Source organism: Leptonychotes weddellii, chromosome 16 (genome assembly GCF_054177405.1).
Source record: "Leptonychotes weddellii isolate Sample4059 chromosome 16, ASM5417740v2, whole genome shotgun sequence".
In the NCBI taxonomy this organism is placed as follows: domain Eukaryota; kingdom Metazoa; phylum Chordata; class Mammalia; order Carnivora; family Phocidae; genus Leptonychotes; species Leptonychotes weddellii.
The window spans coordinates 16,719,242-16,745,119 of NC_138384.1; the positions used below are offsets into that span (position 1 = coordinate 16,719,242).

A 25,878-nucleotide genomic window follows, 5' to 3' on the forward strand; every position below is an offset into this window, starting at 1 on the left:
CAGAACTTTTGAGGGCCAAAATTCATCTCAAAATTGCACATGTTTGGAGATCATTTCTACTGGATCACAAACAGCAAACTAGCCTTTGGGTCTTCAAATTGGTCTCTTCTAAGGCAGAGTGGTGTTCACAAATGCAAATCTGACCAGGTCACATATAGGATAAAATTATTTTTTCCTGGCCCAAGTGTCTCTCCTCAACTCCAGAGGGAGATAGGAATAAGACATTCTAATAATAATGACTGCTATTTATTGAGGATGGGCTTACTATATGTCAGACACTGAGTTAAACATTATCTCATTGAGGGGCGCTGGCTGGCTCAGTCTATAGTGCAGAGGACTCTTGATCTCGGGGTGGTGAGTTCCAGTCCCACCTCGGGTGTAGAGATTACTTAAATAAACTTTAAATATATATATATTCCATTGAATCAGTACAAGCCCCTTATTAGGTGGGTATTATCCTCAACTTACAGAAACCAAGGCTTCGACTGGTTGCACACATTTGCCCAGGTGCACTCCCAGGTAAACGTGCCTCCAAGTCCGGAGCTTACAACGAACGACCACTACACGCACCACGCGCCTCTGAGCGGTAGGGTTAGAACTGCAACTCCCGTGAGGCTGTGCGGCAGCCTCGCGAGAGTTGGCTTAAATGCTGCGGCGGGAAGGCGGTAGCTTCAGCTACCTCAGCGGTTAGAAGCGGATGGCAGAGACGATGGCAGAGAGCTACAACCGTGAGAGCGAGCCTACGACTCGCACGCTGTTGCGGCGCGTGCTGGACACTGCGGATACGCGCACCCCGCGGCGACGCCGAAGTGCTAGAGTTAGGTAAGGGAGAGCGCTGCCCGAGCGTGTGAGCAACCATAGGGATTGGGGCGGGGGGAGGGGGGTCAGGCTTCAGCGGGATCCAGCGCTGACCCTGTTTGGAGAAGGAAACTGAGTCTCGGAGAGCCGCAGGGCCCCGGGTTCTGAGAACTGGGTCCACCCTTTACAGTTTGTGCCCCCACCCCCGGGACTCCAGGCTGCCAGGTCTCAGGACTACAAAGCTCAACTCTGCTGGCGTCTTTGGGTTTCTGCCTCTAGGCGCTCAGAATCTGGCCTTCTCTACTGTTCTCTGGGCCACACCTTCCCCCCACACCAGCCCAAAGTGTGTCCAGGCATCTGCCCTGAACTGCCTCCTCTGTGGTCCCCACTTTTCCCTGCACATTCAGTCCCCTTTCCCTGTAACTCCCAGCTGGAAGGTGGGAAAGGAGCTAGAGAGCACAGCCTGGGCAGAATTCGGGAGGCAGGAACTAGAAAGATGCTTTGCTAGGGAGCAGGGAATTTGGCCTGACCTGGTGGCAGTGGCAGTGGATGAGGGCTATGGTGAGCTCCTGGTGCAGAGGGTGTGGGAGTTGGCATCTGCCAGACTGGGGCAGTGCAGTTCTTTTATAGGCCCTGGGAAGCTATTCATTGTAGGTTTTAGACCTATAAGTGATGAGGTGGGAGCTGTGCTTTGGGAATCTGAGAGGGACTGGAACGGAGACCAGTGCTGGAGTGACCAATGTAGAAGTTGCTGTGAAACCCTGACAAGTACTTAAATGGTTTCAAAATATTTAAATATCCTTTTTGATTTGTTATATTAATGTCAGGAATGAATATTCTTCTAATTGCTCCTCTTGTCTGTGTGGCCTCTGCTTCTAACAGAGTCAGTTCTGTAAAGCCTTCCTCAGCCCCTCCCTCTGGCTGGATCATTATGGTCTCCCTTTCTTCCCATATCCCTTAGGTTCCCCTTCATCCACAGAGCTGTTGATATAGAGCTAGAAACAGAGGCTGTGGGAGGGGCTGGATCCCTGGCCTTGAGGGAAAAGGGCTTCAAGCCAATATCCCTGATGAAAGCACATCTCTGCATCCTCTAGTTCCCTCTCCCTACTTAATTCTTAGAGCTGTTGGTCTTTACGCAGTGCCCAGAAAGCCCTACTTGAAACACCTTCCTCCAGGAGGCTGAGCAGCCCAACAAAGATGAATGTGAGGCGGCGTTCCCATAGAGCCAGGGTAAGTGCCCAGCCCACTGACCACTACAGGGCTCTTGCTGCCTTCAGGGGCCTCTGAGGTCTAGCTCTGCTCTGGAGCCCACCTTGAGGGAATCTCAAGGCAAAGGAACAGAAAAATTGCTTGGTGCTTTTACCCAGTCTATTGGCAGATTGGCCCATGTTCATACCAGTGGGAACCTGGAGGAACAGACACCCCGGACTCTGCTGAAGAACATCCTTCTAACTGGTGAGTAAACACTAACTTGCTGATCAGGGTTAGACACCAGTCCCTTGGTATCCCTCACTCAGGGCAGACTGCCCTGCCATCCCTACCCTCTCTTTGCTGTCTCTGCAGCCCCAGAATCTTCCATCATGATGCCAGAGTCTGTGGTGAAGCCAGTGCCAACACCGCAAGTGGTCCAGTCCTCTAGACGGGAAAGCAGTCGGGGCAGGTGCACAGTGAATTCTTCCCTTTACTGGGATGTTGGGCAGCTCTGATCAGGAGTCTCTTGAGGGCCCCAGAAGCCAGTATTAGGCTTCCTGGCCTGTCTGAGATAAGTTTCATCCTTGTAGCCTGGAGCTGCAACTTCCTGAGCTTGAGCCCCCCACAACCCTGGCTCTAGGTCTTCTGGCTCCTGGCAGGAGGAAGCAGAGGCTAAGATTGTCAGTGTTTCAGCAAGGAATGGACCAGGGACTGCCTCTCTCCCAAGGTAAGACCCTGGACAATACCTTTGGCCACCCTCTCTTGCCCTCTAGAAAGGCTGGGGAGGCCTGAGAGAGGGCTCTCATGAGCCTGGTAACTTACCATAGTTTATTTTTAAATTCTCTTGCAGAGCCTCGTGGGAATGCCAGTGCCTCCTCCCTCACCAGGTACTGTTGCCTATCCTGGGGTTGGTGGAAAGGCTTGGAGAGGGAGGTATTGATTGTGATGGAATCTGGCCTACTGGTCCCTGCCAGTTTTAGCTTCATAGCATCATGGCTGAGTACTAAGAGATGAGAGCCCCAGGGCAGATGGGGGAATTCTCCTAAAAATTGGGCCTCAGATACCTGACTTTCCTTTGTGCCTCCTCCCTCCCACCAGCTCCCTCAATTTGACCTTTGCCACACCTCTCCAGCCCCAATCAGTGCAGAGGCCTGGTTTGGCTCGCAGACCTCCTACCCGCCGAGCTGTAGATGTGGGTGCATTTTTGCAGGATCTGCGAGATACTTCTTTGGCCTTGGCTTCTCCAGGTAAGGTTGAGATTTCCCTCTCCCTCCCCTTTAGGAGGTGCTGCTGAGTCCAGGATTACTCCTCTCTCTGTCAAGTCAAGCACAGTGAGCAAGCTTGCCAGTAGGTCTATGAGGAGTTTCTGCTTTCTTTCTCCAAAGTGCTGCTCCCAGTATCTTCTAGGATCCCATATTCTTGAGAAGCTACAGAGCTGAGGGTAGGAAAGGTGTGGTGTGGTAGCTGGAGCTTCTTGGGAGATAGATAAGGGTCAGGTTTCAGGATCAGCTGGCCAGTCAGAACTGACCAGGCAGCGTGATTTCAGAAAACAAGTCAAGTTCACTAGAGTAAGAGGAGGGTTCTTAGCAGAGTGAAAAGTGTGGAGGCATAGGTGAGCAGTTTTGGTGGGACAAGATGTGGAGAGTGTGAATGCCAGGCTAAGAAGCAGGAAGGTAAGCAAAGAGACCTGTGGAAGGAGGATAAGGCTTAGAGTACTAGGTAGTTTTTTCTGAAGGCCACTTGGGGCAGACTCATGGGACCCACTGCCCAGGCCCTGGTGAGTGGGTAGCGGCAGGTAGGCCTGGAAAACAGAGTGTCAACTGGCCTTTCATTTCCAGGTGATAGCCTCAGAACCCCTGTTGCCACCCTACAAATGGATACCGTGTTGGAGGACACTCAGCCCTTCTCCCAGCCCTTGGTTGGCCGTTCCCCCAGTGTGTACCACTCCCTGCCCTGCACTGAAGCTGAAGATGCTGAGAGGGCTGTCAGTCACAGGACACAGAGCAGTGGGCCTAGGCTGCAGAACCACAGTGAGTATGTGGGGCATGTGGCCAAGAGCTAAGCCTTGGATGAAAATTGGCATTTGTGCTTTTCCCTCCTCAGGCCTATATGTGTGCTCTGCAGAGTCCCTTCGTTGTTAATTCCTCTTATATGTCAGAGCAGAGTCGGTTTTGGACCAGGATACTCCACAAACAAGTACCCTGTGTCTGCCTCTGGACATTTCTCCTCAGTGACCTAGACCAGGTTTACTACTCTAGCTTTATCCTTCTCAGAGCTACAGCCTTGCCCTACTGCTTCTCTAACCTATATTTTCTCCCTTGATTCAGATCCTAGAAAACCAGCCCAACTTCTAGCAGCAAAGGCAAAGAAGGTTGATGCCCTTGCTGTGAGCTTCCCAAACAACAGCAGTGCTATTTCTGGAGAAGATGGAGTAGAGCCCTTACAGGATGGAGTTGGTGAGGAGGCAGAGGAAAGGATGGAGGAAGGTCTGAGTGTGAGCAAAGTGATGGACACAACAGGAACACAAGGATCTGTCAGGACAGAAAAGTCTAAGGGATACAGAGAAATGACAGAAGCTGTTGAGGCCAAGGAGCCAGAAGGATCTTCAGGAGATGAGGACATCTCTGGTAGGACAGGTAAGGGGCCCAATGCAGGGATGAGGGAGTGAGTGGGTGACAACTGTGTTCAGTCTCTAATCTGAGGAGTTGTACCCCTAGGTTGTGTTTCTGGGTACAAGTGGTGTTGGGTCAGGGAGACTCTGAGGGGCCCATTGCTTGACTGGCCAGAGCTAGGTGGGGCCCTTGAGGAACAGGAAAAGGAAGCTGTGGGCCTTGACGGTTGGGTGAGATAGTCAAGCCTGAGCCCCCTCTAATCCTGCCCTTTCTCTACAGCAAGTACGGAGTTGGCCTCCAGCACCACTGAGTTTCTTCAGGCCAGGCGACCTCAGTTTCTTGAGCCAGCCCCACCGCCTAGCACTGCAGTGTAAGATCCCATGACCTTGTTCTGCATGGACCTCTTGGGAAGGGGGTAGGCTTCTGAGCTTGGCATTGAGCATCAAAGGGTTATCCCCCTTCCCGTTGGTATGCAGATGATCACTCAAGAGAGCACCCTGAGGTGGGCTAGGTGGGGCTCACTGAGTACATGTGTCATCTTGGTGCATGCTTCCAGGTTCTTAGAGGAACCTGGGTAGAGGGAAGTGGCTAAGTCAGTATGTAGTCAGAGAAGGCTTCCTGGAGGATGATTAGCAGAATCAGGTAGGCAGCAACAGACTGAGGGTCTAGGGCCTGAGGGTCTAGGGGCCTGAGGGTCTAGGGCCTGAGCAAGTACTAGCTTGTGTAATGAGTCTAGACTAGGACTTTGGGTCAGGGCCCCAGGGAAAGACCAGGCCTCTGTGTGGCCCCCTGTCCACACTGCCTCCCAGCAGACAGAGCTATTGGTCCACATTAGCCAAGGAGCACATGGGCCCTAGTCTTCGCAGGAGCCAATAAGACTTGTTTTTGATTAGGAGCCTCTTTGGGCAGCATTTTAGCTAACTATCCACTCCTGCCCCTAGCTTATCTTCAGAGCCTCTGGAGCCTCTATCGACCAGGCTTCCTCCCAGGGCCCGAACCCCTGGCCCCAGGCCCCGTCAAGATCCCCACAAGACTGGATTGAGCCACTATGTGAAACTCTTTAGCTTCTATTCCAAGATGCCCATGGAGAAAGCAGCTCTTGAGATGGTGGAGAAGTGGTGAGTTCTGGACACTCAGGGTAGGGAGAGGACCCCTCAGATCATCAATAGACCGTTCAGTCTGTTCTACCGCAACCCTTTTGGCAGCCTGGACAAGTATTTCCAGCATCTTTGTGACGACCTGGAGGTATTTGCTGCTCATGCCGGCCGCAAGACTGTGAGGCCGGAGGACCTGGAACTACTGATGCGAAGGTAAGTGGGCAGAAGCAGGGAGGCGCTGAGTGTGGGAGTGTTGGCCCTGATTCTATCTCTATCCTCCTCTGCTACAGGCAGGGCCTGGTCAACGACCAAGTCTCACTGCATGTGCTTGTGGAGCGGCACCTGCCCCTGGAGTACCGGCAGCTGCTCATCCCTTGTGCATTCAGTGGCAACTCTGTCTTCCCTGCCCAGTAGTGGCCAGGCCTCAACACCTGCCCAGTCCCCACCTCGGGGACTGCCGCACATATTCTTCCAGGTCTCCTCCCCACCTCCCCAGCATCAATAAAGTGTCACAAATAGAATGTGCTGTGTTTTGGTGTATATCCTGTGGCCAGCCAGGCCAGGACCAATTCCCCTCCCTCCCTCCCCTCAACTCCCCAGCATAACCTGGAGAATAGGTTCAGACAAATAATTTTATATTAAAAGTCAGAGGTTAGCAGCACTGGAGCACTAAGGCTGCCCATAGTGGCCCTAGCTTGCAGGCTCCTGCTCTCGAGACCCCATGCGCCTGATGTCAGTCATCTGAAGCCGTTCCAGGGCAATCTTGACCTGTACCACAATGCCATCTTCCTTCTCTTCACCCTTCTCAGGCACTTCTGTCCTGGGGACCTGGAAGGCCCCGCTCAAGTAGCCATTTAGGGTCTGCTTGTCCAGGCTGGGATCGATGTTCATCAGGGCTTCACGTACCTTGGGTAGGGTTACCTCATCATGGCTACCGCACAAAGAAAGAGAGATAGGCCTTGATCCCTCCTTTCTGCACCCCAGACCCCAAGGTGCCCTCTGCTGAGCTTAAGCAGTATATAGTGCCCAGCAGCAAGCTCAGTACACAGGGAGATCCAAGGCCTTGAGATGCCACCCTGTGGCATAGGGACTTGCCTATGGCTAAGTGGGCCTAAGGGCCTCAGGAGGTACTCACAGTTCCAGGCCCAGCTCCTGTTTTAGTTCCTGTAAGTACTCATCCTTTTCATCCACATACTGTTCCCACAGCTTTTGTACAAAGGGCATACTCTGGCCCTCTTCATCCTGGGAGGGGCCACAAGGCTGGGTGAGAACACATTGGTTGGGGTCCAGCAGAGGCTAGGGCAGAGCTGGGCAAGTTCCTGGACAACCCCCGCCCACCACATACACATATAGAGGTGGGTACCTCTATAAATAACAAGCGGTAGTTGATCAAGTCTGCATTGCTGCTGTTGGGATGCCAGCCTCCTGCCTCCATCAACTCCAGAATTTTCTCTTCCTTCTTGAAGGGGAAGGTGCTCTTGAGGACAGTGCTGTGGGGAGACACAAGGGCCAACAGGCCTGGCTGAGGCCTTCTCACCCATCTTCCTGTACCCCTTTGCCAGCCCCACTAATGCTCAAAAAGGACACAACAAGTGCTGAGGCTGTGAGCCCTTCCTGCCAGGCTCCCCTTTCCCCTGCACATCTGGGAGCCTGGCCAGATGAAATGTTGGACAGGAGTTTGGGGTGGCTGGACCAGCCTCTCACCTTAAGTTCTCCATGGTTATCAGCCCCTCATTCTGACTGTCAGCATTTGTCATCTCCTTCAGCAGCTGTGCCACTGTCTCCTTCTGCTTGATGTATACACTCTCGCTCCTCTACAGGGAAGGAAGCATTGACTAACTTGCTGCTTCCTGGAGTGGTAGGGACAGAGCTGGCCTATGACGGGGACAAAGGGAGGGCCAGGCCCAACCTCACCTTTCCCATCAAGACTGCATAGAACTGACTCATGACCTCATTAGAGCGGAAGAGCTTGATATTTTCAAAAATGGTGTAAGCCCAGGCCATGGCTTCACCAGGTCCAAAGCGATGCTCCAGGAAACTGAAGAAGAAATCTGGGAATTTCTCTTTCTGCAGGGTGGGAAATGACTGTTTAGTAAGCCTGCCCCATGGTGGGTTGGCCCTTCTCCCTAACATCCCAATGGAACCCCCTGGAAGACTCTGGAGGCCACACCAAGCCAAAATGGCCCATGAGATCTGACCTGCTCCTCAACAAGACGTTGCTTCCAGGCATCCTTGAGGAGGTTTATGACATCCTTCTTGGTTGGCTTCTTGTTCTCCACAAGGCCATCAAATCGAAGGAAAGGAGGGATGGCTTCCCCATAGCCCTGGAAAGGAGAGTGTCAGTTCATCTCTGGGCCCAGGCAGAGCCCCAGATGGTTTCCCCAGAACCTCAAGTCTTAGCAAGGTCTGGCTGTTCTGACTCTGGCCCCAAGCCTCCCGAGCCCAGAGACCCCTACCAGACCAGGAAAGAAGTCTTTCTCCCGGAGCAGCCCCTCGCCAATCTCCTCCAGGAGCACATCCACCAGCTGGTCGCTGTTCTTGCCCTCAGCCAGCATTTGCCAGCGATCTGGGCCCCCAGCCACCACATCTGCAGGTGCAGAGAGGGAGCTGGAGTCCAAACCACATCCTTGAGCAGTCCCTGGGAGCACAGTGGCCATCATTACCTTCGCACTTGCTCCAGTCAGGCCGTGGCGTAGAGGTGCGCTGGATCTCCTGGAGCTCAGAATGAAACTGGTCCCGCTCCTTCAGTGTGGTCATATGCAATTGCAGCAGTATCTCGTGCTCCTTGCAGACCTCTTCATAGTCACCTCTCAGGCTGTCCAGCTGTGGACAAGGTGATTGATCCTTGCTACCTACCTGCGTGGCCCTGCCCTGCCCTGCCCACCCACCAGTACCTATACCTGCTCCTGCAGTTCCTTGTTGGTCTTCTCTTGCATTTCAAAGTCCCTCCTGGGCACCACATCTCCAAAGTTGGCCTTCATGGTGTTGAGTTCCATCTGCGTGCGGGTCAGGTCTTGCCGGGCCATCTTCAGAGCCAGTGTTAACTTCACAGGGTCCTCCCCCCAGATGCCTGCCAGAGTACCCGCCAGCCTGATTCACCCTGGCTCTAGGGCCTGTAGCCCAGGGCAGGTTTAGAGTGTCCCTCAGGGCCTGGTCCTAGGTCCTTCTCTCCCTGATTGGGAACCCCTGGGTCTTTCCCACAGCACTAACAGCTTAGAACTTCAGGCCTAAATAGAGAAGCCGAGGACATGGGGTACCAGGCCTGTCCTGCTCTGAGGGAGCCTAGGCTGCCTCAGCAGACAATAATTGTTTCCTACTTAAACAATGAGTCTAAGACTCTCAGTCCAACTCAAAAGATAAATAGACCCAGGCAGCAGCAGAACATCCCCGCTTTGTGAATGGGGATGGAATGAACAGATATTAAGAGAGTTGAACGAATGGGGATGAGTGGCGAGACTCCTCTCTAGCACCTCCTCAGGGGAGAGAAACCCACCTCAGGCTTACCTGGCGACTGGGCTAGTGACCTGTCCTCCCTCTGGTACCGCAGCTCATTCAGGTCTGCAATGAGGATCTTGCGGGCATCTCGCTCGCTGAGGTAGCGCAGGTACTCCTCAGCCAAATTCTTTCTCAGTTTGGATACCTGTTGGGAAGGTTGCTGTGTGGTCGGGGCCTGTACATAGCTAGCCATCAAAGGGGATGGGATGGGTGCTGAGTGGGCCCCATCAGGGCCTGGAAACGGGAAAGGTGGAGGGAGGAGACAAGGTGGTGGCTCAGTATATCAGTCCAGGCAGAAGGGTAGAGAGTTAAGGAGACACCTTAGTGCCCAAGACCTCAGATCATCCCTAGGGTGGGGGAGCAGGAATTCAGAGAGTTGGTCACCACACTACTCCCATTCACCTCGCTCTGCAATGAGATTTTCTCCTTATTCTTTTTGTCAATGAGTTTTAGCAAATTCATCTTCTCCCTCTTCAGCATGGAGATTTCATATCTCTCCTCAGCCCTCATGGCCAGGATCCTCTCATTGCAGTCCTCATTCACAGTGACAAGCTTGGCCTTCAGGGGCTCCAGAGCCCGAATCTTCTCCCTCTGGTGGGCTAAGCAGGGACAGGTGGGAGAGTCCCTTTGGGACCACAGAGAACAAAGAGTCAGGAGACACTGATCCTAAGGTCACAGTGAGTGGCTATGTCTCTTGCAAACTCCAGGTGTCTATGCATGCTTTGTACAAAGCATCACCCCTGTTTGAGGCCTTCCTACATTTGCTTTTAAACCAGAGGTAGAGTCTGGCTGAGGACTGGGGTTTCATCTATGCCCTTTCTCCCTATAGCCTTTAGTCCTGCAGCTGTACCATGCCCAGCACCTCCCGTGCCTGGTTGGGAGGCTCATCATTTCCCAGAGGTACTCACTCCCTCCTGGGCTTCACTCTTAATAGTAAAGTTGCTTTCTTTCCTACAGATACTGCTTTACCATGTTTCCCAAGGACAGGAGGTAGTCAGGTGCTCTATCACACAGGACAGTGTAAGCAAAAAAGCTGAGCAAGGCTTGGTGACCTCAAGGCCCAGTTAGTAGTTGCCCCAATACTTCTGCACAGCCCCAGAAGGTGAGAGTAGAATCCTCTCCATGCCTTCCAGACTGGATCCAGGCACAGAAGCTGTAGTCTTACCCAGCATCACCTCATACGCATTCTTGATGGAGGATAGCAATGGCTTGTACGTTTTAAAGTCCTCTATGAAGAACTCAAAGATTTCTCTGTAAGGCTGGCAAGAAAAGGGGACCTGTCACCTCCGGGCCTATAGCTGCCACTCTCTTAAGCTTAGAAGTATTGTAGCAAGAAGCTGCCAGGTGACCCCTATTCAAATAAATGCCCCAGGGCACCACCTGGGTCTCTCAGTGCCAGGAAGGTGAAGGGCAGCTCTGTCCCTCTCAACTATTTTCTGGAGGTCTCTCCTGATACTATCTCTGAAGCCTGGCAGATGACCTGGGTCAGGGCCACCCCACGCTGGCTCTCCAGGCAGCCAGCCTTCTCCAAGCACTGTGCCTCAGTTGGCCTCTTACCTCTTGCTATCTTACAGACCTGTGGAGGCAGGAGGAGATCAAATGTTCTAGCCTTGTATTCTGACCAAACAGAAGTGTCATTTCTTGTTCCATTTGGACACAGAAGTTTTTGGAGGCAGCATTATGTACTGGAATTAGCATAGGCTCTGGAATCAGCCCTGAGTTCATATCCCAGCCCCACCACTTCATAGCTATATGCCTTCTCTGAAGTTCTGCTTCCTTGATGAAGTACCTTCAGCCTGTGAGATTGTATTCAAGGCCCCATTCAGGTCCTGGCACACAGATGATGCTCAGCAAATGCTTCTGTCAGTGACTAAGTCAGAAGTGAGGGATTCCCTGTCATCATCCCTGTCTGAGCACGAATTCGGTGATTCCCTCCTTAATATGTATTAGAATCTAATGTGCATCTAAGTTTTTCTATGTATCTGAGCTGAGTTCCTCAAGCTTGGGTCTGTCATCCCTAGGCTGGTGAACGCTGTATGACCCCTTCTTGCCCAACTGCCAGGATTCAGGCTCCATTGACTGATGTCCAACAACCCATGCAAGGCACTGATCACAGAGCTGAAGGGACTGGAGACAGCATCCAGTCTACTACCTGACTCAGGTGTGGAAAATCAAACCTCAGGAGAGGTTTGCCTGCTCACTAAATTTGTCATAGAACATGTTTCACTAACTTTGTCATAGAACATGTTTCCCCTACCAGGAATGGGGACCCCAAAAGAGCTGGGAGAGGCTGGTCTCTCCTGAAGTCTGAAGTTCTCAGTCCTAGTGAGTAAGGTTTCTTCCCACCTGTCCTCCCACCCTCCCCACAGTTATTCTGTGGCTCTAACCTGCAGCCTCAGCTCCTGGGTAGAATCTGTGCTCAGGTCCAGCAGGAGGAGCTCCTTGCGTAGGTAGTTCTCTAGCTGCTCCAGGTACCTCGGCTTAGTAATGCCCAGGGGCTGCTTCAGCCAGCTACTGCAGGGGATGGTGGGATGAGATGTGATGGGCACCCCACAGTGCTCTTGCATCATTAATCTGGGGCAGCACACACCCCTGTGCTGTCTCTGGGTCCAATGCTGGGTCTGTTACCAGTCCATCCACCATGGGGCTGACCCCAGCTTACCCTGCTCGTTTCCGATAATCATATGAACAGGGCTTTCGGTTATGCAGAATGGTCTGAGCACTGGTGTATGTGGGCCATGGGGACAGTTGGTCACCAATGGAGAACTGACAGGACTGCAGGAAGAGACGGGTGGGGTTACCATGGCAACACTGCTCCCTTTCCTGATGCTCCTCTCCATCTTCCTCCCTCTACTCTTTTTTTTTTTTTTTTAAGATTGATTTATTTGAGAGAGAGGGGGAGAGAGCATGCATGCATGTGCAAGCATAGGGAGGGCACAGGGAGAGAATCTCAAGCAGACCCCCACTGAGTGCAGAGCCCACGTGGGGCTCGATCCCACGACCCCAAGATCATGCCCTGAGCTAAAATGAAGAGTTGGAAGCTTGACCAACTGAGCCACCCAGGAGCCCCTACTCTTTTTTTTTTTTTAAAGATTTTATTTATTTATTTACTTATTTGAGAGCGAGAGAAAGAGTACGTGCACACAGGGGAGGGTCAGAGGAGGAGGGAAAGGGAGAGAGAATCTTGAGCAGACTCCACACCAAGTATGGAGCCAGACGCAGGGCTTAATCCCAAGACCCTGAGATCATGACCTGAGCTGAAACCAAGAGTCAGACATTTAACCACTTAATCAATTGAGCCACCCAGGCACCCCACCTCCCTCTACTCTTGATTTTTTCCCCAACATCTCTCTCTGTCTCTCTCTTTTTTTAAAATTTTTTTATTGTTATGTTAATCCCCATACATTACATCATTAGTTTTAGATGTAGTGTTCCATGATTCATTGTTTGTGCATAACAACCAGTGCTCCATGCAGAACGTGCCCTCCTCAATACCCATCACCAGGCTAACCCATCCTCCCACCCCCCTCCCCTCTAGAACCCTTAGTTTGTTTTTCAGAGTCCATCGTCTCTCATGGTTCCTTCTCTGTCTCTTTTTTAAGTAGGCTCCACACCCAACATGGGGCTTGAACTCATGGCCCTGAGATCAAGAGTCGCATGACCTAAACTGAGCCAGGCAGGTGCCCCTCCCTAGCATTTCTTAATATGGTTCATAATTAAGACTATGGGCCCTAGAGGTAGAGTTTAGGTTAAAAAGCCAGATATCCCTTATTGGCTGTGTGACCACAGGCTTAACTTCTCTGAACCTCAGTCTCTGCATTTGTAAAATGGGGATGGTTTTAGTTCCCCTTGCACTGTATTAATGTGAGGATGCAGTGAGAAAACATGAAGTTGGTTTACACAGACTTAAGACACCCCCTTGAAATTCAGTAAAGGTGAGCTATTCTTCTCTTCTGTATGTCAGTGAGTATTGCATATATGAAAACAGATGTGAGTCCCGATATGTACCAGCCCTTGCCCCACAGCACAGTCCAGGGAAAGAGACAGATAGAGGAGGGCAGGCCCAGCCTCATGCCTGGACTGACACACATATAGGACTGCAGAGATGCAGCATGGGGAGCTGTGGACCCTAGGAGGAGACTAAGCTGTAACCCCTGAGTTGGGGGAAGGTAGGTGGGAGTGCCCTGAAGCAGTGGGATCTCATTTTGAACCTTGAGCAGGGGTAGGGAGTGGAAGCAGTTAATATGTATGGGCTGTTTTATTTTTTTTTTAAGATTTTATTTATTTATTTGAGAGAGAGAGATGGAGAAGTGACAGAGATAGCGAGAGAGAGCGCAAGTGGGGAGGAGAGGGAGAAGCAGGCTACCTCTGCGCAGGAAGCCCGATGTGGGACTCGATCCCAGGACCCTGGGATCATGACCTGAGCCGAAGGAAGACGCTTAATGACTGAGCCACCCAGGAGCCCCATGGGCTGGTTTTTTAAACTTTTCATGAAATACTCAAAACTTAAGGGGAAAAAAATGAGCTTCTGACCCAGTGAAGCTCACTTCTGTAGTTCATCCATTCAGTCATCCATTTGTTCGTCAGACATTACTGGGGCCATAATACATTCTCGAACCCCTGCTAGGTTCTAGGGATATGAGGGAAGCCGGGGGTATGATGGAGGTGGGGTGACAAGTGAACTGATCATCACAAGTCAGCAGGTAGTGGCTAAAGCCAATGCAGATTACCAGGAGGGGGCAAACCCTGACTAGAAGGGACATGGGGACCAGGGGAAGCTAATCATCTTATAGGAGGTGGTGATGTCTGTGATGTTCATTCAGTAAAGCTTGAATGAGTATATAAGAGGAGCTGAGGTCATCTGGGAGAGGGTGTGTGTCATCAGGGTTAGAGGTGGGGCACAAAGACATCCTGGGTAGCACCAACACCTCAGGGAAACAGCACATGTTTTAAAGAACTATGAATAGGGGCGCCTGGGTGGCCTAGTCGTTGGGCATCTCCCTTTGGCTTGGGTCATAGTCCGGGGGTCCTGGGATTGAGCCCCGCATCGGGCTCCCTGCTCGGCGGGAGGCCTTCTTCTCCCTCTCCCACTCCCCCTGCTTGTGTTCCCTCTCTCGCTGTGTCTCTTTCTGCAAAAAAAAAAAAAATCTTTAAAGAGCTATGAATAGAGGTGAATGCCCAAGGACAGCAGGCCGCCTGAGGCTGAGGCGTGGGGTGGTCAGTGTAGAGGGAGACAGAGATAGAGCAGCAGCTTTATGCAGAAGGGGCAGTCCTCACAGCCTTATAACTGTGAAAAAGTTAGAAAATTCCTAAATGTCTAGAAATTAGAAAACTCCTAAGTGTCTAAAAATAGAAGCAGTCATGAAATGATTACATAAAGGCTTAACATAGAAATATGCTAATGCTATAGCTCTAAGGGTTAAGTAAAGCCTGAAATTAGGGAATAAGCACAAGTAGGTAAAAACAGATGTCCAGGGGCGCCTGGGTGGCTCAGTTGGTTAAGCAACTGCCTTCGGCTCAGGTCATGATCCCAGGGTCCTGGGATCGAGCCCCGCATTGGGCTCCCTGCTCCGCGGGAAGCTTGCTTCTCCCTCTCCCACTCCTCCTGCTGTGTTCCCTCTCTCGCTGTGTCTCTCTCTGTCAAATAAATAAATAAAATCTTTAAAAAAAAAAAAAAAAGAAAATTGGGGGCGCCTGCCTGGCTCAATTGGTAGAGCCTGCGACTCCTGATCTCGGTACCACGTTGGGGTGTAGAGATTACTTAAAAATAAAATATTTAATAGGAGTGCCTGGGTGGCTCAGTCGTTAAGCGTCTGCCTTCGGCTCAGGTCATGATCCCGGGGTTCTGGGATCGAGCCCCACATTGGGCTCCCTGCTCAGCGAGAGGCCCGCTTCTCCCTCTCCCACTCCCCCTGCTTGTGCTCCCTCTCTCGCTGTGTCTCTCTCTGTCAAATAAATAAAATCTTTTAAAAAAATAAAATATTTAATAAAGAAAGAAAAGAAAATTGAATTAGAGTTCAATGTTTAATTCAATATGAGAGCCCCCTTCGTGCCCCTTAACTATTTTGAAATTTAACAAGAAATTTCTATTTTTCTTGACCCATTAACTTCTTAGAATACAACATGTTATAGAAATAATGGGGGCATCTGGCTGGCTCAGTTGGAGGAGCATGGGACTCTTGATATTAGGGTCATAAGTTTAAGTCCCGGGTTGGGTGTAGAGATTACTAAAAATAAATAAACCTAAGAAAAAAAGAATGTTAAAATTACATGTTCAAAATGTTTGGGACATGATCAGAGCAGCGCTCACAAGGTATTTATTTTATTTATTTTAATTTAAAAAAAATTTTAAATTATTTAATTTTAAGTAGGCTCCACGTGACCTGAGATCAAGACCTGAGCTCTGATAAGAGTAAGATGCTTAATGGACTGAGCCACCCAGGCACCCCTTTAATTATTTTTTAAGTAATATCTACCCCCAATGTGGGGCTCCAATCCTGAGATGAAAAGTTGTATGCTCTACTGACTGAGCCTGCCAGGTGCCCTGGAATGTATGTATGTATTTATTTATCAAAGATTTTAAAAAGATTTTAGTTATTTGACAGAGAGAGAGAACACAACAAGCAGGAGCGGCAGGCAGAGGGAGAGGGAGAAGCAGGCTTCCCGCTGAGCAGGGAGCCCGATGCGATGCGGGGCTCGATCCCAGGACTCTGGGATCATGACCTGAGCTCAAGGCAGACGCTTCACTGACTGAGTCACGCAGGCGCACGCCCTGGTATTTATTTTAATTGCTTAAAATACTTTTGCTATTAGGAAAGAAAGCCTTAAGTTTTCTTTCTGTTTGAAAAGAGCTATGGGGGCGCCTGGATGGCTCAGTCAGTTAAGTGCCCCACTCTTGATTTCAGCTCAGGTCATGCATGATCTCAGGGTGGTGGGTTTGAGCCTCCAGCCCCTTGCCTTGTCCCAGGCTCTGCGCTCAACAGAGTCTGCTTGTCCCTCTCTCTCTCTCTGCTCCCTTCCCCACTTGTGCGCTCTCTCTCAAATTAAAAACAACAACAACAAAAAAAAACAAAGATGGGGTGCCTGGGTGGCTCAGGCGGTTAAGCGTCTACTTTCCGCTCAGGTCACGATCCCAGGGTGCGGGGATCGAGCCCCACGTTGGGCTCCCTGCTTAGCAGGAGCCTGCTTCTCCCTCTCCTCCCCACTTGTGCTCTCTCTCGCTATCTGTCACTATCTGTCTCTCTCTCAAATAAATAAATAAAATCTTTAAAAAAAATAAAAGTATAAATAGACAAATTGGAAAAACGAGAGAAGTCGAACTGTTAAACATCAGGCCAGAAAAAAAAATGTTTTTGAAATTTGTCAAAATTGATGTGATTTTTTTGGGGAGAGGGATGTGATTTTTATAAAAGTGCCAAGTAACCCTGAAAGACACCGGGGAATTTGTCAAACAAGCACCTGACCCTAGTGAATTAATACGTTTTTCAGACTTTCAAAAAGCCAATCCTTGCGTTCTGTCTGCCGTTTCTGCGGAGAGAAAACGTGGTCACCGTACATTGATTCCTGGGCAAGCACGGCTTCCGGGTCTTGGTTATCATTACCAGCTGCGCTCCACCAGGAGATGGGTGGAAAGAGGTGTTCCCCGGCGCTCCATGCTCTCTGCTTCTCCCTGCAGGTGGAAACGGGAAGGGCGGCCACGGGGCGGGGCAGGGGTGGTGGGTGGGGAAGGATTGCAGGGCGGAGGGAGAGAACAATGCCCCCTAGTGGTGAAGAGTGGCGGTGTTGCCGCTGCACGAAAGAGGGGGAACCCAGCTACATGGTGTGGGTGGCGGCTGAGTGGAGTGGGGAGCATGTGCCGCAAGTCACCCCGCGTTCTGGAGCCGTGGCTGCGCTTGGTCTCCACGAAGAGTCCACACTGACCCCCTTTCCCTCTCTGGAGTCGGGATCCCCATTTTGGGAGTCTCCATCCTAACAATGTGTGGGGCCCATGTGTCCCTAAATTACCCATACAGGACACACACAAAGGAAACCACCACACAGCCCATAATGCTCCACTGTGAGCTGGAGTTATCAGTTTGCTAAACTGGTTTTTCAAAAAAAATAAAATAAAATGTGCTTTTTATCTGATTCCCATAATGGCTGTTTGCTAATCCTATGATCATATCAACAAAAACCCAAAAGTACTTAATGAGACAGCATTCATTTTTTTAAAAAGTAAGCTCTACGCCCAATGTGGGGCTTGAACTCACCACCCAGAGATCAAGAGTCACATGCTCTACGAACTGAGCCAGCCAGGTGCCCCAAGATAGAGATAGCATTCATTTTTATATAAAAACTTAAAAGAACAGGAATGGAGGAAGGACATTTCCTGAGACTAGTAGAGTCTCTACTTCCAACCCAGAGCCAGCAACACGAGGGGGGAACATCCCATTACTCCTGCCTTCACATATATACTCACAGCATTATGGAGCTCTCAACATATGCCCACCACTCAAGTATCCTATCAGGAACCAAGGCCATACAGAAAAAAAGATACAGTCATAGCCCTGAAGGACCTTGGCAGATCTGGTGTGACCATCCCAGCATCTAGCACAATGCCTGGAATACATTAGGCTGAATGAAAAAATGAGGTCCACTCCAGAATGCTGAGTTGCAGGGGAAGGGTGTCCGTGGACAGCAGCTGCTTCTCTCTCTGCCAGGGGAGGTCTGGAAGGGCTTTTCAGATGAGGTGCAGCCAGTGTGCACACCCCTACCTCAGAGCTTGATTGGCCTGGCCTCTGTGAGCCACACTCCCTTAATTGGGGAGAAGCCACTCTGGGAGGCATGTTTCAGATGCATGGTGCTTTTGGGTTGCAGAGAGGGAGGCAGATAGCGTCCAAGAGCTGAAATTTGGGTTTCCAACAAGACATTGGCACTAACCAGTGTCTTCCGTTTCTGAGAAAGCTTGCGATTCTGGGTGTTCTTGGTTTCTGTGACGAAGGAGTCATCTATGGTCTCTCCTGAAGGCCGCATGTGTGTTCTGCACAGAAAAGGGGAAGACAGTGGTAGGTGACAGAGCCCTGAGTGGGGAGAGCACCTCCACCCTTCCCAGATCTACAAGACATGGCCTCTTCTCTCTGCTGCAGATCTAGGCTCTGGGTCTTCCCAGTACTGCCCACAGATTCCCAGAGATGCTGCCAACAAGCTCCTGGCCCTGGGCCCAAAACATTTTCCAACATTCCCGGAAACCTTCTCATGCTGAGAATCTCACCAATCCCTGCAGTGACAGGAAAGCCTCACCATGAGCCCAGAAAACTCTGTGGGCTTACACTTTCATTCAATGTTCAGATGAGTTTCATGTTTGTGACTCTGATACATTCTGGGGGTGTGATACCAAAAGCAGGTGCTACAGGACAAGAAGCACAGGGCCTGAGGTCCAAGAGCTGGGGTGTGAGTCCCCAACCTGCACTTACTGTCTGAAGGGCATGGGGGCTGACATCTGGGGTTCCAATAGGAACCCCTGGGCAAGTCATTTAACCTCTCTCAACCTAGTTTGCTCATAAGGAAATGGAGACAAGTCTTTCTTTTTTTTAAAAAAAAAAAAAGATTTTATTTATTTGAGAGAGAGCGAGAGTGCCCAAGCAAGCATGAGTGGGGGGAGGGGCAGAGGGAGAAGCAGACTCCCCGCTGAGCAGGGAGCCTGACATCACAGGACCCTAAGATCATGACCTGAGCTGAAGGCAGACGCTTAACTGAGTTACCCAGGTGCCCCTCTAACACTTTACACTGTATTTTTAAATTTTTTAAAAGATTTTATTTACTTATTTGACAGAGAGAGACAGACAGAGAGACAGACAGAGAGAGAGCACAAGCAGGGGAGTGGCAGATAGGGGGAGAAGCAGGCTCCCAGCTGAGCAGGGAGCCCAATGCAGGACTCAATTCCAGGACCCCGGGATCATGACCTGAGCTGAAGACAGACACTCAACTGACTGAGCCACCCAGGCGCCTCCAGGTGCCCCTCTATTTTATTTTTTTTAAGATTTTATTTTTAAGTAATCTTTACATCCAATGTGGGGCTCAAACTTACAACCCCAAGATCAAGAGTCACATGCCCTACTGACTGAGCCAGCCGGGTACCCCCCCTATATTTCTACTTTAAAGGTGGAGAAAACTCAAGTTATCTAACAGATGGCAGGCAATGGGTTTGACAGGGGTATGTTCTGGTATTGAGTGAAATCAAGCTGCTGACTTCTATCTACAAAGCTACTGTGGCAGGGATGTGAGGATGAAAGGAGAAAGCCAATGGGGAACAGAAACCTCCCTCAGGGAAAAAATACACAATTTTTAAAAAGATTTTATTTATTTATTTGAGAGAGAAAGAGCATGAGCAGAGTGAGGGGCAGAGGGAGAAGCAGACTCCCCATTGAGCAAGGAGCCCCGATGGGGGTTCGATCCTGGGACTCAATCCTGGGACTCTGGGATCATGACCCAAGCCACAGGCAGATGCTCAACTGATGGAGCCACCCAGGCACCCTGGGAAATACACAATTTGAAGGTCCCTTTTAGAGGATCTGCTCGCACATTTATAGTACAAGGTCTAGCCTATCCTTCATCATCCTGGCCCTGCTCTAAGAGGAGCTGGAGAGGACACACATACTGTGCCTCTAAGGGAAACAGCTTGGCCCAATGCCCAATGTACATTACTGAATACTGGTGAAGAATATGGACAGGAATCAATGATATTTTGTACTGCTACCAAATTCAGCCTCAGCAATTACATTCTTCCTCCTCCTCCTCTTCTTCTTCTTCTTCTTCTTCTTTCTTCTTTTTAAAGATTTTATTTTTAAGTAATCTCTACACCCAATATGGGGCCCAAACTCACAACCCGGAGATCAAGAGTCACATGCTCCACCAACCGAGCCAGCTAAGTGCCCCCATTTTGCTTCCTTCTTAAAATAGATGGGCATTTATTCTCCAGAATCTGTTTCATATCCCTTTCAAACATGACGGCAGTTTCCTAAATCATTCCTGTGCTGGGTAACAACACTCTTTCTCAAGCCTGCTGCATGGTTCTTGTAGATTCATTTTAGCTCTGGATAAAATAATTAAATTGGCAAATAATTTCCTTTTTTTTTAAGAGAGGGAGGAGAGGAGGGACAGTGAGAGAATCTTGAGCAGGCTCCACGCCCAGCACAGAGCTGATGTGGGGCTGGATCCCACAACCCCAAGATCATGACCTGAGCCGAAATCAAGAGTCAGACACTCAACCGAATGAGCCACCTAGGTGCCCCTCCTGACCTTTGTAGTCTTTCTTTGTTGCGGCAGCAAACCCTGAAGGATTAGAGTTTAGGTGAGATCAGGTTTTTGCACTCGTAATGAGTAAAAGGGAGAAACCACATTCATTAAACACTTACTGAATGCTTAGTATATGCAAAAGCTGTGATGACAGCTTCACTTATTCTGCCTAAATTTTCCTAACAATGTTTGTGAAGTGGGTTGTATCATCCCCATGTTTGAGATACAGAAACAGAGGCCCGGCACTTAAGAGACTTCTCTGGGTTCCCAAAGCTAGAAAGATATTTAGCCAAATTTAAAATTTAAAAAAAATTTTTTTAAAAAAGATTTTATTTATTACAGACAGAGAGAGATAGAGATAGAGAGAGAGCACGAGCAGGGGGAGGGGCAGAGGGAGAGGGAGAAGCCGACTCCCCACTGAGCGGGGAGCCCCACCTGGAGAAGATCCCAAGACCGGGAGATCATGACCTGAGCCGAAGGCAGACGCTCAACCACCTGAGCCACTCAGGCGCCCCAAATTTTTGTTTTAATGTGTACACGTTGTGGCTTTCCTGGCTAATAGAGTTTGTTGTCATATTTTGCAGTGCCCAGAGGCTGCAACCCCCGAATAGACAGCAATTCGACAAGCATTTTTACATAAACCAATGGGTGAAGAGGCAGTTTATCCCTGTGGCTAAGAGCTCAGGTTCAGAAGTCTCATGTAGCTGGGTTCAAATTCCAGTTCCACCACTTATAAACGTGTAAAACACATGCTCTCTCCAGGCTTCTACTCATTTGTAAAATGGAGATATTACTACCTCATAGAGTTGTGAGGTTAAATGTGCCATATATAAATCATTTGGCACATAATAAATGCTTAATACATGCTGGCTTTACTAATGATAAAGTGCGCCGGCCCTTTTGCTAGCGCGAAATGTCCTCAGGGGCTAAGTCAGTCCTCATTCCGTTTCTGCACCACCGATCCTGTGGGGCCTGAAGCCCCGGACAAATTGACAGAGGCATTTCTCCTTCTGGAAGTTGTCAAACCGCCCTCTCCATCCTCAGTCCGGCCAGCGCCTACCTCGACGTGGTCGCGAAGCTGGAGCACCGCGGCTTCGGGGAGGCCATGACCCTCCGGCACCCGGGCAGCCTGCATCCGCGGCTGGGGAAGCTGTGGTAGTGTACTGCCCGTCGCTATGGCGACCAGGCCCCAGCATCCCAGCGGCGGGGGCGGGGTCAATGTTGTGCCATGCCCCCTCTCCCCGAGCCCGCAGGCTGGGAGGAAAGCCAATTAGCAAAGGTGGCCTCGGACCCGGGAGCAGGGTCCCCTCAGTCAATCACTACAGTGGGTTTGACCCTAGCTATCAGAATTGAGGCGGGGGCGATAAACAGAGGCCATGGGGGAGGGCGGTGAACTGAAGGCCTGGAGCCGCGTTGCCAGCGGGAATTGTAGTTTTTGGTTTCCCGAAGTTTCCGCCAAACAGGCTCACGACTGAACAGATTTGTACTACATCTTCCAAAGTTCCGTACGAGCCCGGGTTGTCCTGCCTCTGGGGAGCTCTGCATTGTGGGATATGGAGTCCGAAATGTTGCGAGGTGTGGCAGTGTCCAAAGAGAGGTGTCGGACTCGGCCTCGGTTTCCCTGCTGCCTCGGTAGGCTCGTCAGCCATTGGCTGAGCGTGGAGGATCTGGTCCCTCTCCTCCCCGCCCCCAGTGACACAATAGCAGCTCCCTCCAAGATGGCGGCGGCGACGGCGGACCCGGGAGCTGGGAGCCCGCAGGCTGGAGATTCCTCTGGCGGGGGCGCTGGGGGCGGGCTGCCGTCCCCGGGGGAGCAGGAGCTGAGCCGGCGCCTTCAGCGCCTGTACCCCGCGGTCAACCAGCATGAGACGCCACTGCCGCGCTCTTGGAGCCCCAAGGACAAGTACAACTACATCGGCCTCTCCCAGGGCAACCTCCGCGTCCACTACAAAGGTATCGGCCTGTTTGGCCTAGGGGGGTGGAGGGGAAGACCAGAGCATCTGCCGGGCGGCTCTGATGCCCGGCCCCTACCCCATCACGTCCCTTCCCCGGCCTGGGTGCTCCGGTTTAGGCCTTGGCCCCTGCGGGGTGTCCAAGGTTTTGAGGTTGACCAGGCCGAGGGTCTACTGCCTAGACTGCTGTGCCCTGAGACACCCGATGTCAAGAGAACTGCAACAGGTGTCCAAACCCAGTGCTGGGCTGGACCTTCCACCCGAGGACCTTCTTGCTTATCCTGGGATAGCTCCAATTCCTGTTGGGCCTTTCATCACTGCTTAGTTTTGGGAGTGTCAGAAGAAGGGGGTGGTCACATCCCCTTCATTAGCCAGAGGCCTATGGGCTTGCTCACCTGCCAGATATCACAGAGCTTGGAGTTCTTTACTAAAGTTGAGGGGGGTGGACTTCCAGATCTGCCTCCTCCTCCCCTGATCTCCCAGGTGGGCTGTCTGTGTTCTGGAGAGACTGCCAGCAGCACTTGGGAATCTCTCAGATGAATCCACATTGCCTGTACCCTCCTTTAGTTTGTATGGGAGAAAGTGTCTCTGGCAGGGCTGCTTTTCACAGGAGGTGAGCCAAAGGTGGGGAGGTTTATGTGTTTGCTCAGTTGTTGTCTAGTTATTCCTCGAACAATGTAAGGGCTTCCTCTGGCCATGAAGGGGTGAAGTTGCCATGGAGCAGAAAAGAACGAGGATTTTATCTGAATTTCTTTCTGCTGAAATTTCTTCCTTGCTGTCTCTTATTAGGTCATGGCAAAAATCACAAAGATGCTGCCTCAGTGCGTGCCACCCACCCCATACCTGCTGCCTGTGGCATTTATTACTTTGAGGTGAAGATTGTCAGCAAAGGAAGAGATGGGTAAGCCCCTTCTTACCACCTTCTTTTCCCCAGCACTGAGCTTTTTCTGGCTGACACTTGTGACTGATGTGAGCTGCTGAGCTGCATGGGTCTGGGCTGCAGAGGGTTGAATAGTGGGGCTGCCTCTGTTACCTGACTGGCCATGGCCTGGTCTAAGCAGCAGCCCTTGATGGCAAGTAGGTGCATTGCGGGTAGAGGACAAGACTTCTCTTTAGTGATTATGTAATGAGATACCTCACAGGTCAGGGAAACAAGTAACAAGTTTACATTAACAATTCAGTGTCCAAAATGGGATTTACCCCTCTGTCCTGTGGCATTTGTGATTTCCCTCCTTTCACACTTTTGCTGCATTCAGGCTTCTTTTTTATGGCATTTAGTCACATAGAGGCCCCTGTAGGCTTCAAAGGGATAGTAGAGTCTTCACAGCATTCATCACAGCTGTGGTAGCCACTGGCCTGTCATCTCAGGGTAAACAGCATGCGCATGGTCAGAATCAGGTGACCTTGCTGCTCATAAACTTGTTTTTCAGTCCAGGGACTTGAACACCAGTTGGACCAGCTTTAAGAAGGTCCTCATTAAAGTCAGCATTAGGGAGGCTCCCTATTTTAGGGTGATCTAAGCAGACACCCGGAAGTCAGAGGGGGAGATTTCTCATTTTTTTTTTTCCTTTTTCTCCTAGTCTCCCTTTTCCCCATTGATTGTGACAAAGCCAGGTGTTTAACTTATGAAATAACATGATTTCAGCTGTCTTGGAAAGGCTTTCCTCATCAGACCTTAGGTCTGATGTGGGAAGTTTGCCAGCTATACCAGTGACCTTCATGCCAACCCTGAATATGTATTCTTGAGTATTCAAAGTACTTCCTCTGTCTTAGGGACTGTCCCTCTTGTGGTGCATGCAAAATGCCCAGCCAAGGGGCTGTGCTGGGGGAGGACTGCTATAGTCAGAGATTTGCCTACTTCCTCAGTGAAGTTGTATCATCCTTGCCTGGGACGGTTGTGTGGCCATGGGTAGATGGTGCAGCTTCAATCTCTTTGTCTATACTATGGGGAGCTAGGCCAGCACCTAAGCTGCCTTTAACCCCAGAATTCTATGATTCTGAAATTCTGATCATGGCATGCTATTACAATATCTTTTCACTTTTATTCCTATCTACGTAATTTACAGATAGGAAACATATTATTGGAGGGCTTTAAAGTTTCTATTTTCCCTTCCCACCATCTGATCAAAGCACGTATATACATATAATGTGCTTGAACTAGTGTGAATGAGAATGGCCTCTTAAAACAAACAGTGCAAAAATAGTTCTGGTAGAGACTGAAATGGCAGTGGCTGGAGTCTCATATTGCCAAAGAGACTGAGGGGCATTTCTTAGACTTTAGGGAGGAAAATCAATTGTTTTCTCTGTAGTCCTAATCATAGATAACCGCTGAGCTAGTGAGAAAAGAGAACACTTTTTCAGAAGGGGAGTGTTTAAATGTAGAGACCTAGATTCCTTCAACTGGCTTTTCACATTTCAGTTGTAAGTGGATCTTGCTGGAAGAGGCCCTGTGTCTTGTTAGTTGTCCTTACTGTAGTTTTTGTCTGCAAATTTAAAGAAAGTTGGGCATCTTCTCCCAGCTTCTATACCCAGCATTTTTATACATGGTAAATACAGCCATTAGGCTGACCTGGAAATTTATTTTTTTTAAAGATTATTTATTTATTTATTTGACAGAGACAGAGAGAGAGAGGGAACACAAGCAGGGGAAATAGGAGAGGGAGAAGCAGGCTTCCTGCAAAGCGGGGAGCCCGACGCAGGGCTCGATCCCAGGACCCTGGGATCATGACCTGAGCCGAAGGCAGACGCTTAACGACTGAGCCACCCAGGTGCCCCTGGAAACCTCAGTTTTATTTATTTATGTATGTATGTGTGTATGTATTTATTTATTTGACAGGGAGAGACACAGAGAGGGAATACAAGCAGGGGGAATGGGAGAGGGAGAAGCAGGCTTCCCGCGGAGCAGGGAGCCCAATGCGGGGCTTGATCCCAGGACCCTGGGATCATGACCTGAGCCGAAGGCAGACGCTTAACGACTGAGCCACCCAGGCGCCCCATGGAAACCTCAGTTTTAACAAGACCTCAGGTCCTGTATGCTTGTAGTGGCCTGCTTCAATTGACCACTGTCAGTGAATGTCTCCTTGTGGCCTCTTTATGGAATCCCTGAAAGCTGTCTCATGGCTAGGATGTAGCCAGATATTAGTATGGGGGGTCAGATGTGGTTTTGAGGAGGCCAAGGGAAGTTATAGGGCAGGAAATGATCAGCTCATTTTTTGTTTCCCATCAGTATTGGAGGTGTGTTTCTGACCTGGGTTTGGTCCATGGCCCAGGTGTTAACCAGTTGTATAGCTTTCCTTTATGATCTAGTTCCAGCCTCACGGCATCTCTGGAAAGTGCCTGGAGCAGATGATAATGTATCTTTTTTTTATTTGTTTGTTTTTAGATTTTATTTATTTTTTAAAGGTTTGTTTTAGAGGGAGGAGGGAGAGAGAGAAAATCCTTTTTTTTTTTTTTTTTTTC

General features: G+C 50.2%; 3 protein-coding genes across 7 annotated transcripts in view; 2 read left to right on the forward strand and 1 right to left on the reverse strand.

Moving 5' to 3' along the window:
* The first annotated feature begins 655 nt into the window (after positions 1-655).
* Positions 656-6,219, forward strand: CENPT (centromere protein T). The gene is made up of 13 exons (XM_031024548.2): positions 656-822; positions 1,938-2,028; positions 2,166-2,253; positions 2,362-2,458; positions 2,580-2,716; positions 2,840-2,876; positions 3,088-3,236; positions 3,828-4,019; positions 4,317-4,625; positions 4,881-4,971; positions 5,543-5,719; positions 5,807-5,911; positions 5,989-6,219. The coding sequence occupies exons 1-13, from the start codon at positions 698-700 to the stop codon at positions 6,110-6,112; spliced, it is 1,722 nt and encodes a 573-aa protein (XP_030880408.1). The 5' UTR covers positions 656-697; the 3' UTR covers positions 6,113-6,219.
* Positions 6,220-6,321: 102 nt separating this feature from the next.
* Positions 6,322-22,016, reverse strand: TSNAXIP1 (translin associated factor X interacting protein 1). 4 transcript variants are annotated; one of them, XM_031024544.2, is made up of 16 exons: positions 21,528-22,016; positions 18,113-18,212; positions 11,856-11,968; positions 11,581-11,707; positions 10,359-10,452; positions 9,596-9,792; positions 9,203-9,338; positions 8,599-8,768; positions 8,362-8,521; positions 8,155-8,285; positions 7,897-8,022; positions 7,613-7,765; positions 7,403-7,512; positions 7,062-7,188; positions 6,834-6,940; positions 6,322-6,629 (listed from the first exon to the last, which is right to left on the reverse strand). In XM_031024544.2, the coding sequence occupies exons 1-16, from the start codon at positions 21,572-21,574 to the stop codon at positions 6,389-6,391; spliced, it is 2,139 nt and encodes a 712-aa protein (XP_030880404.1). In that variant the 5' UTR covers positions 21,575-22,016; the 3' UTR covers positions 6,322-6,388. The 4 variants fall into 4 exon arrangements, with proteins under 4 accessions (XP_030880404.1, XP_030880405.1, XP_006730165.1 ...); XM_031024545.2 differs by lacking the exons at positions 9,596-9,792; positions 10,359-10,452 and having other exon boundaries at positions 21,528-22,010; XM_006730102.3 differs by lacking the exons at positions 9,596-9,792; positions 10,359-10,452; positions 11,581-11,707; positions 11,856-11,968 and having other exon boundaries at positions 21,528-22,005.
* A 138-nt stretch (positions 22,017-22,154) lies between these two features.
* The window catches only part of RANBP10 (RAN binding protein 10), a 58,034-nt gene continuing 54,310 nt past the window's right edge, over positions 22,155-25,878 (forward strand). For both annotated transcript variants that reach the window (XM_081806440.1, XM_081806441.1), the window contains exons 1-2: positions 22,155-22,420; positions 23,209-23,320. In XM_081806440.1, the coding sequence (XP_081662566.1) occupies positions 22,186-22,420; positions 23,209-23,320 (347 nt within the window). In that variant the 5' untranslated portion in view covers positions 22,155-22,185. The remainder of the gene's footprint in view (positions 22,421-23,208; positions 23,321-25,878) is intronic.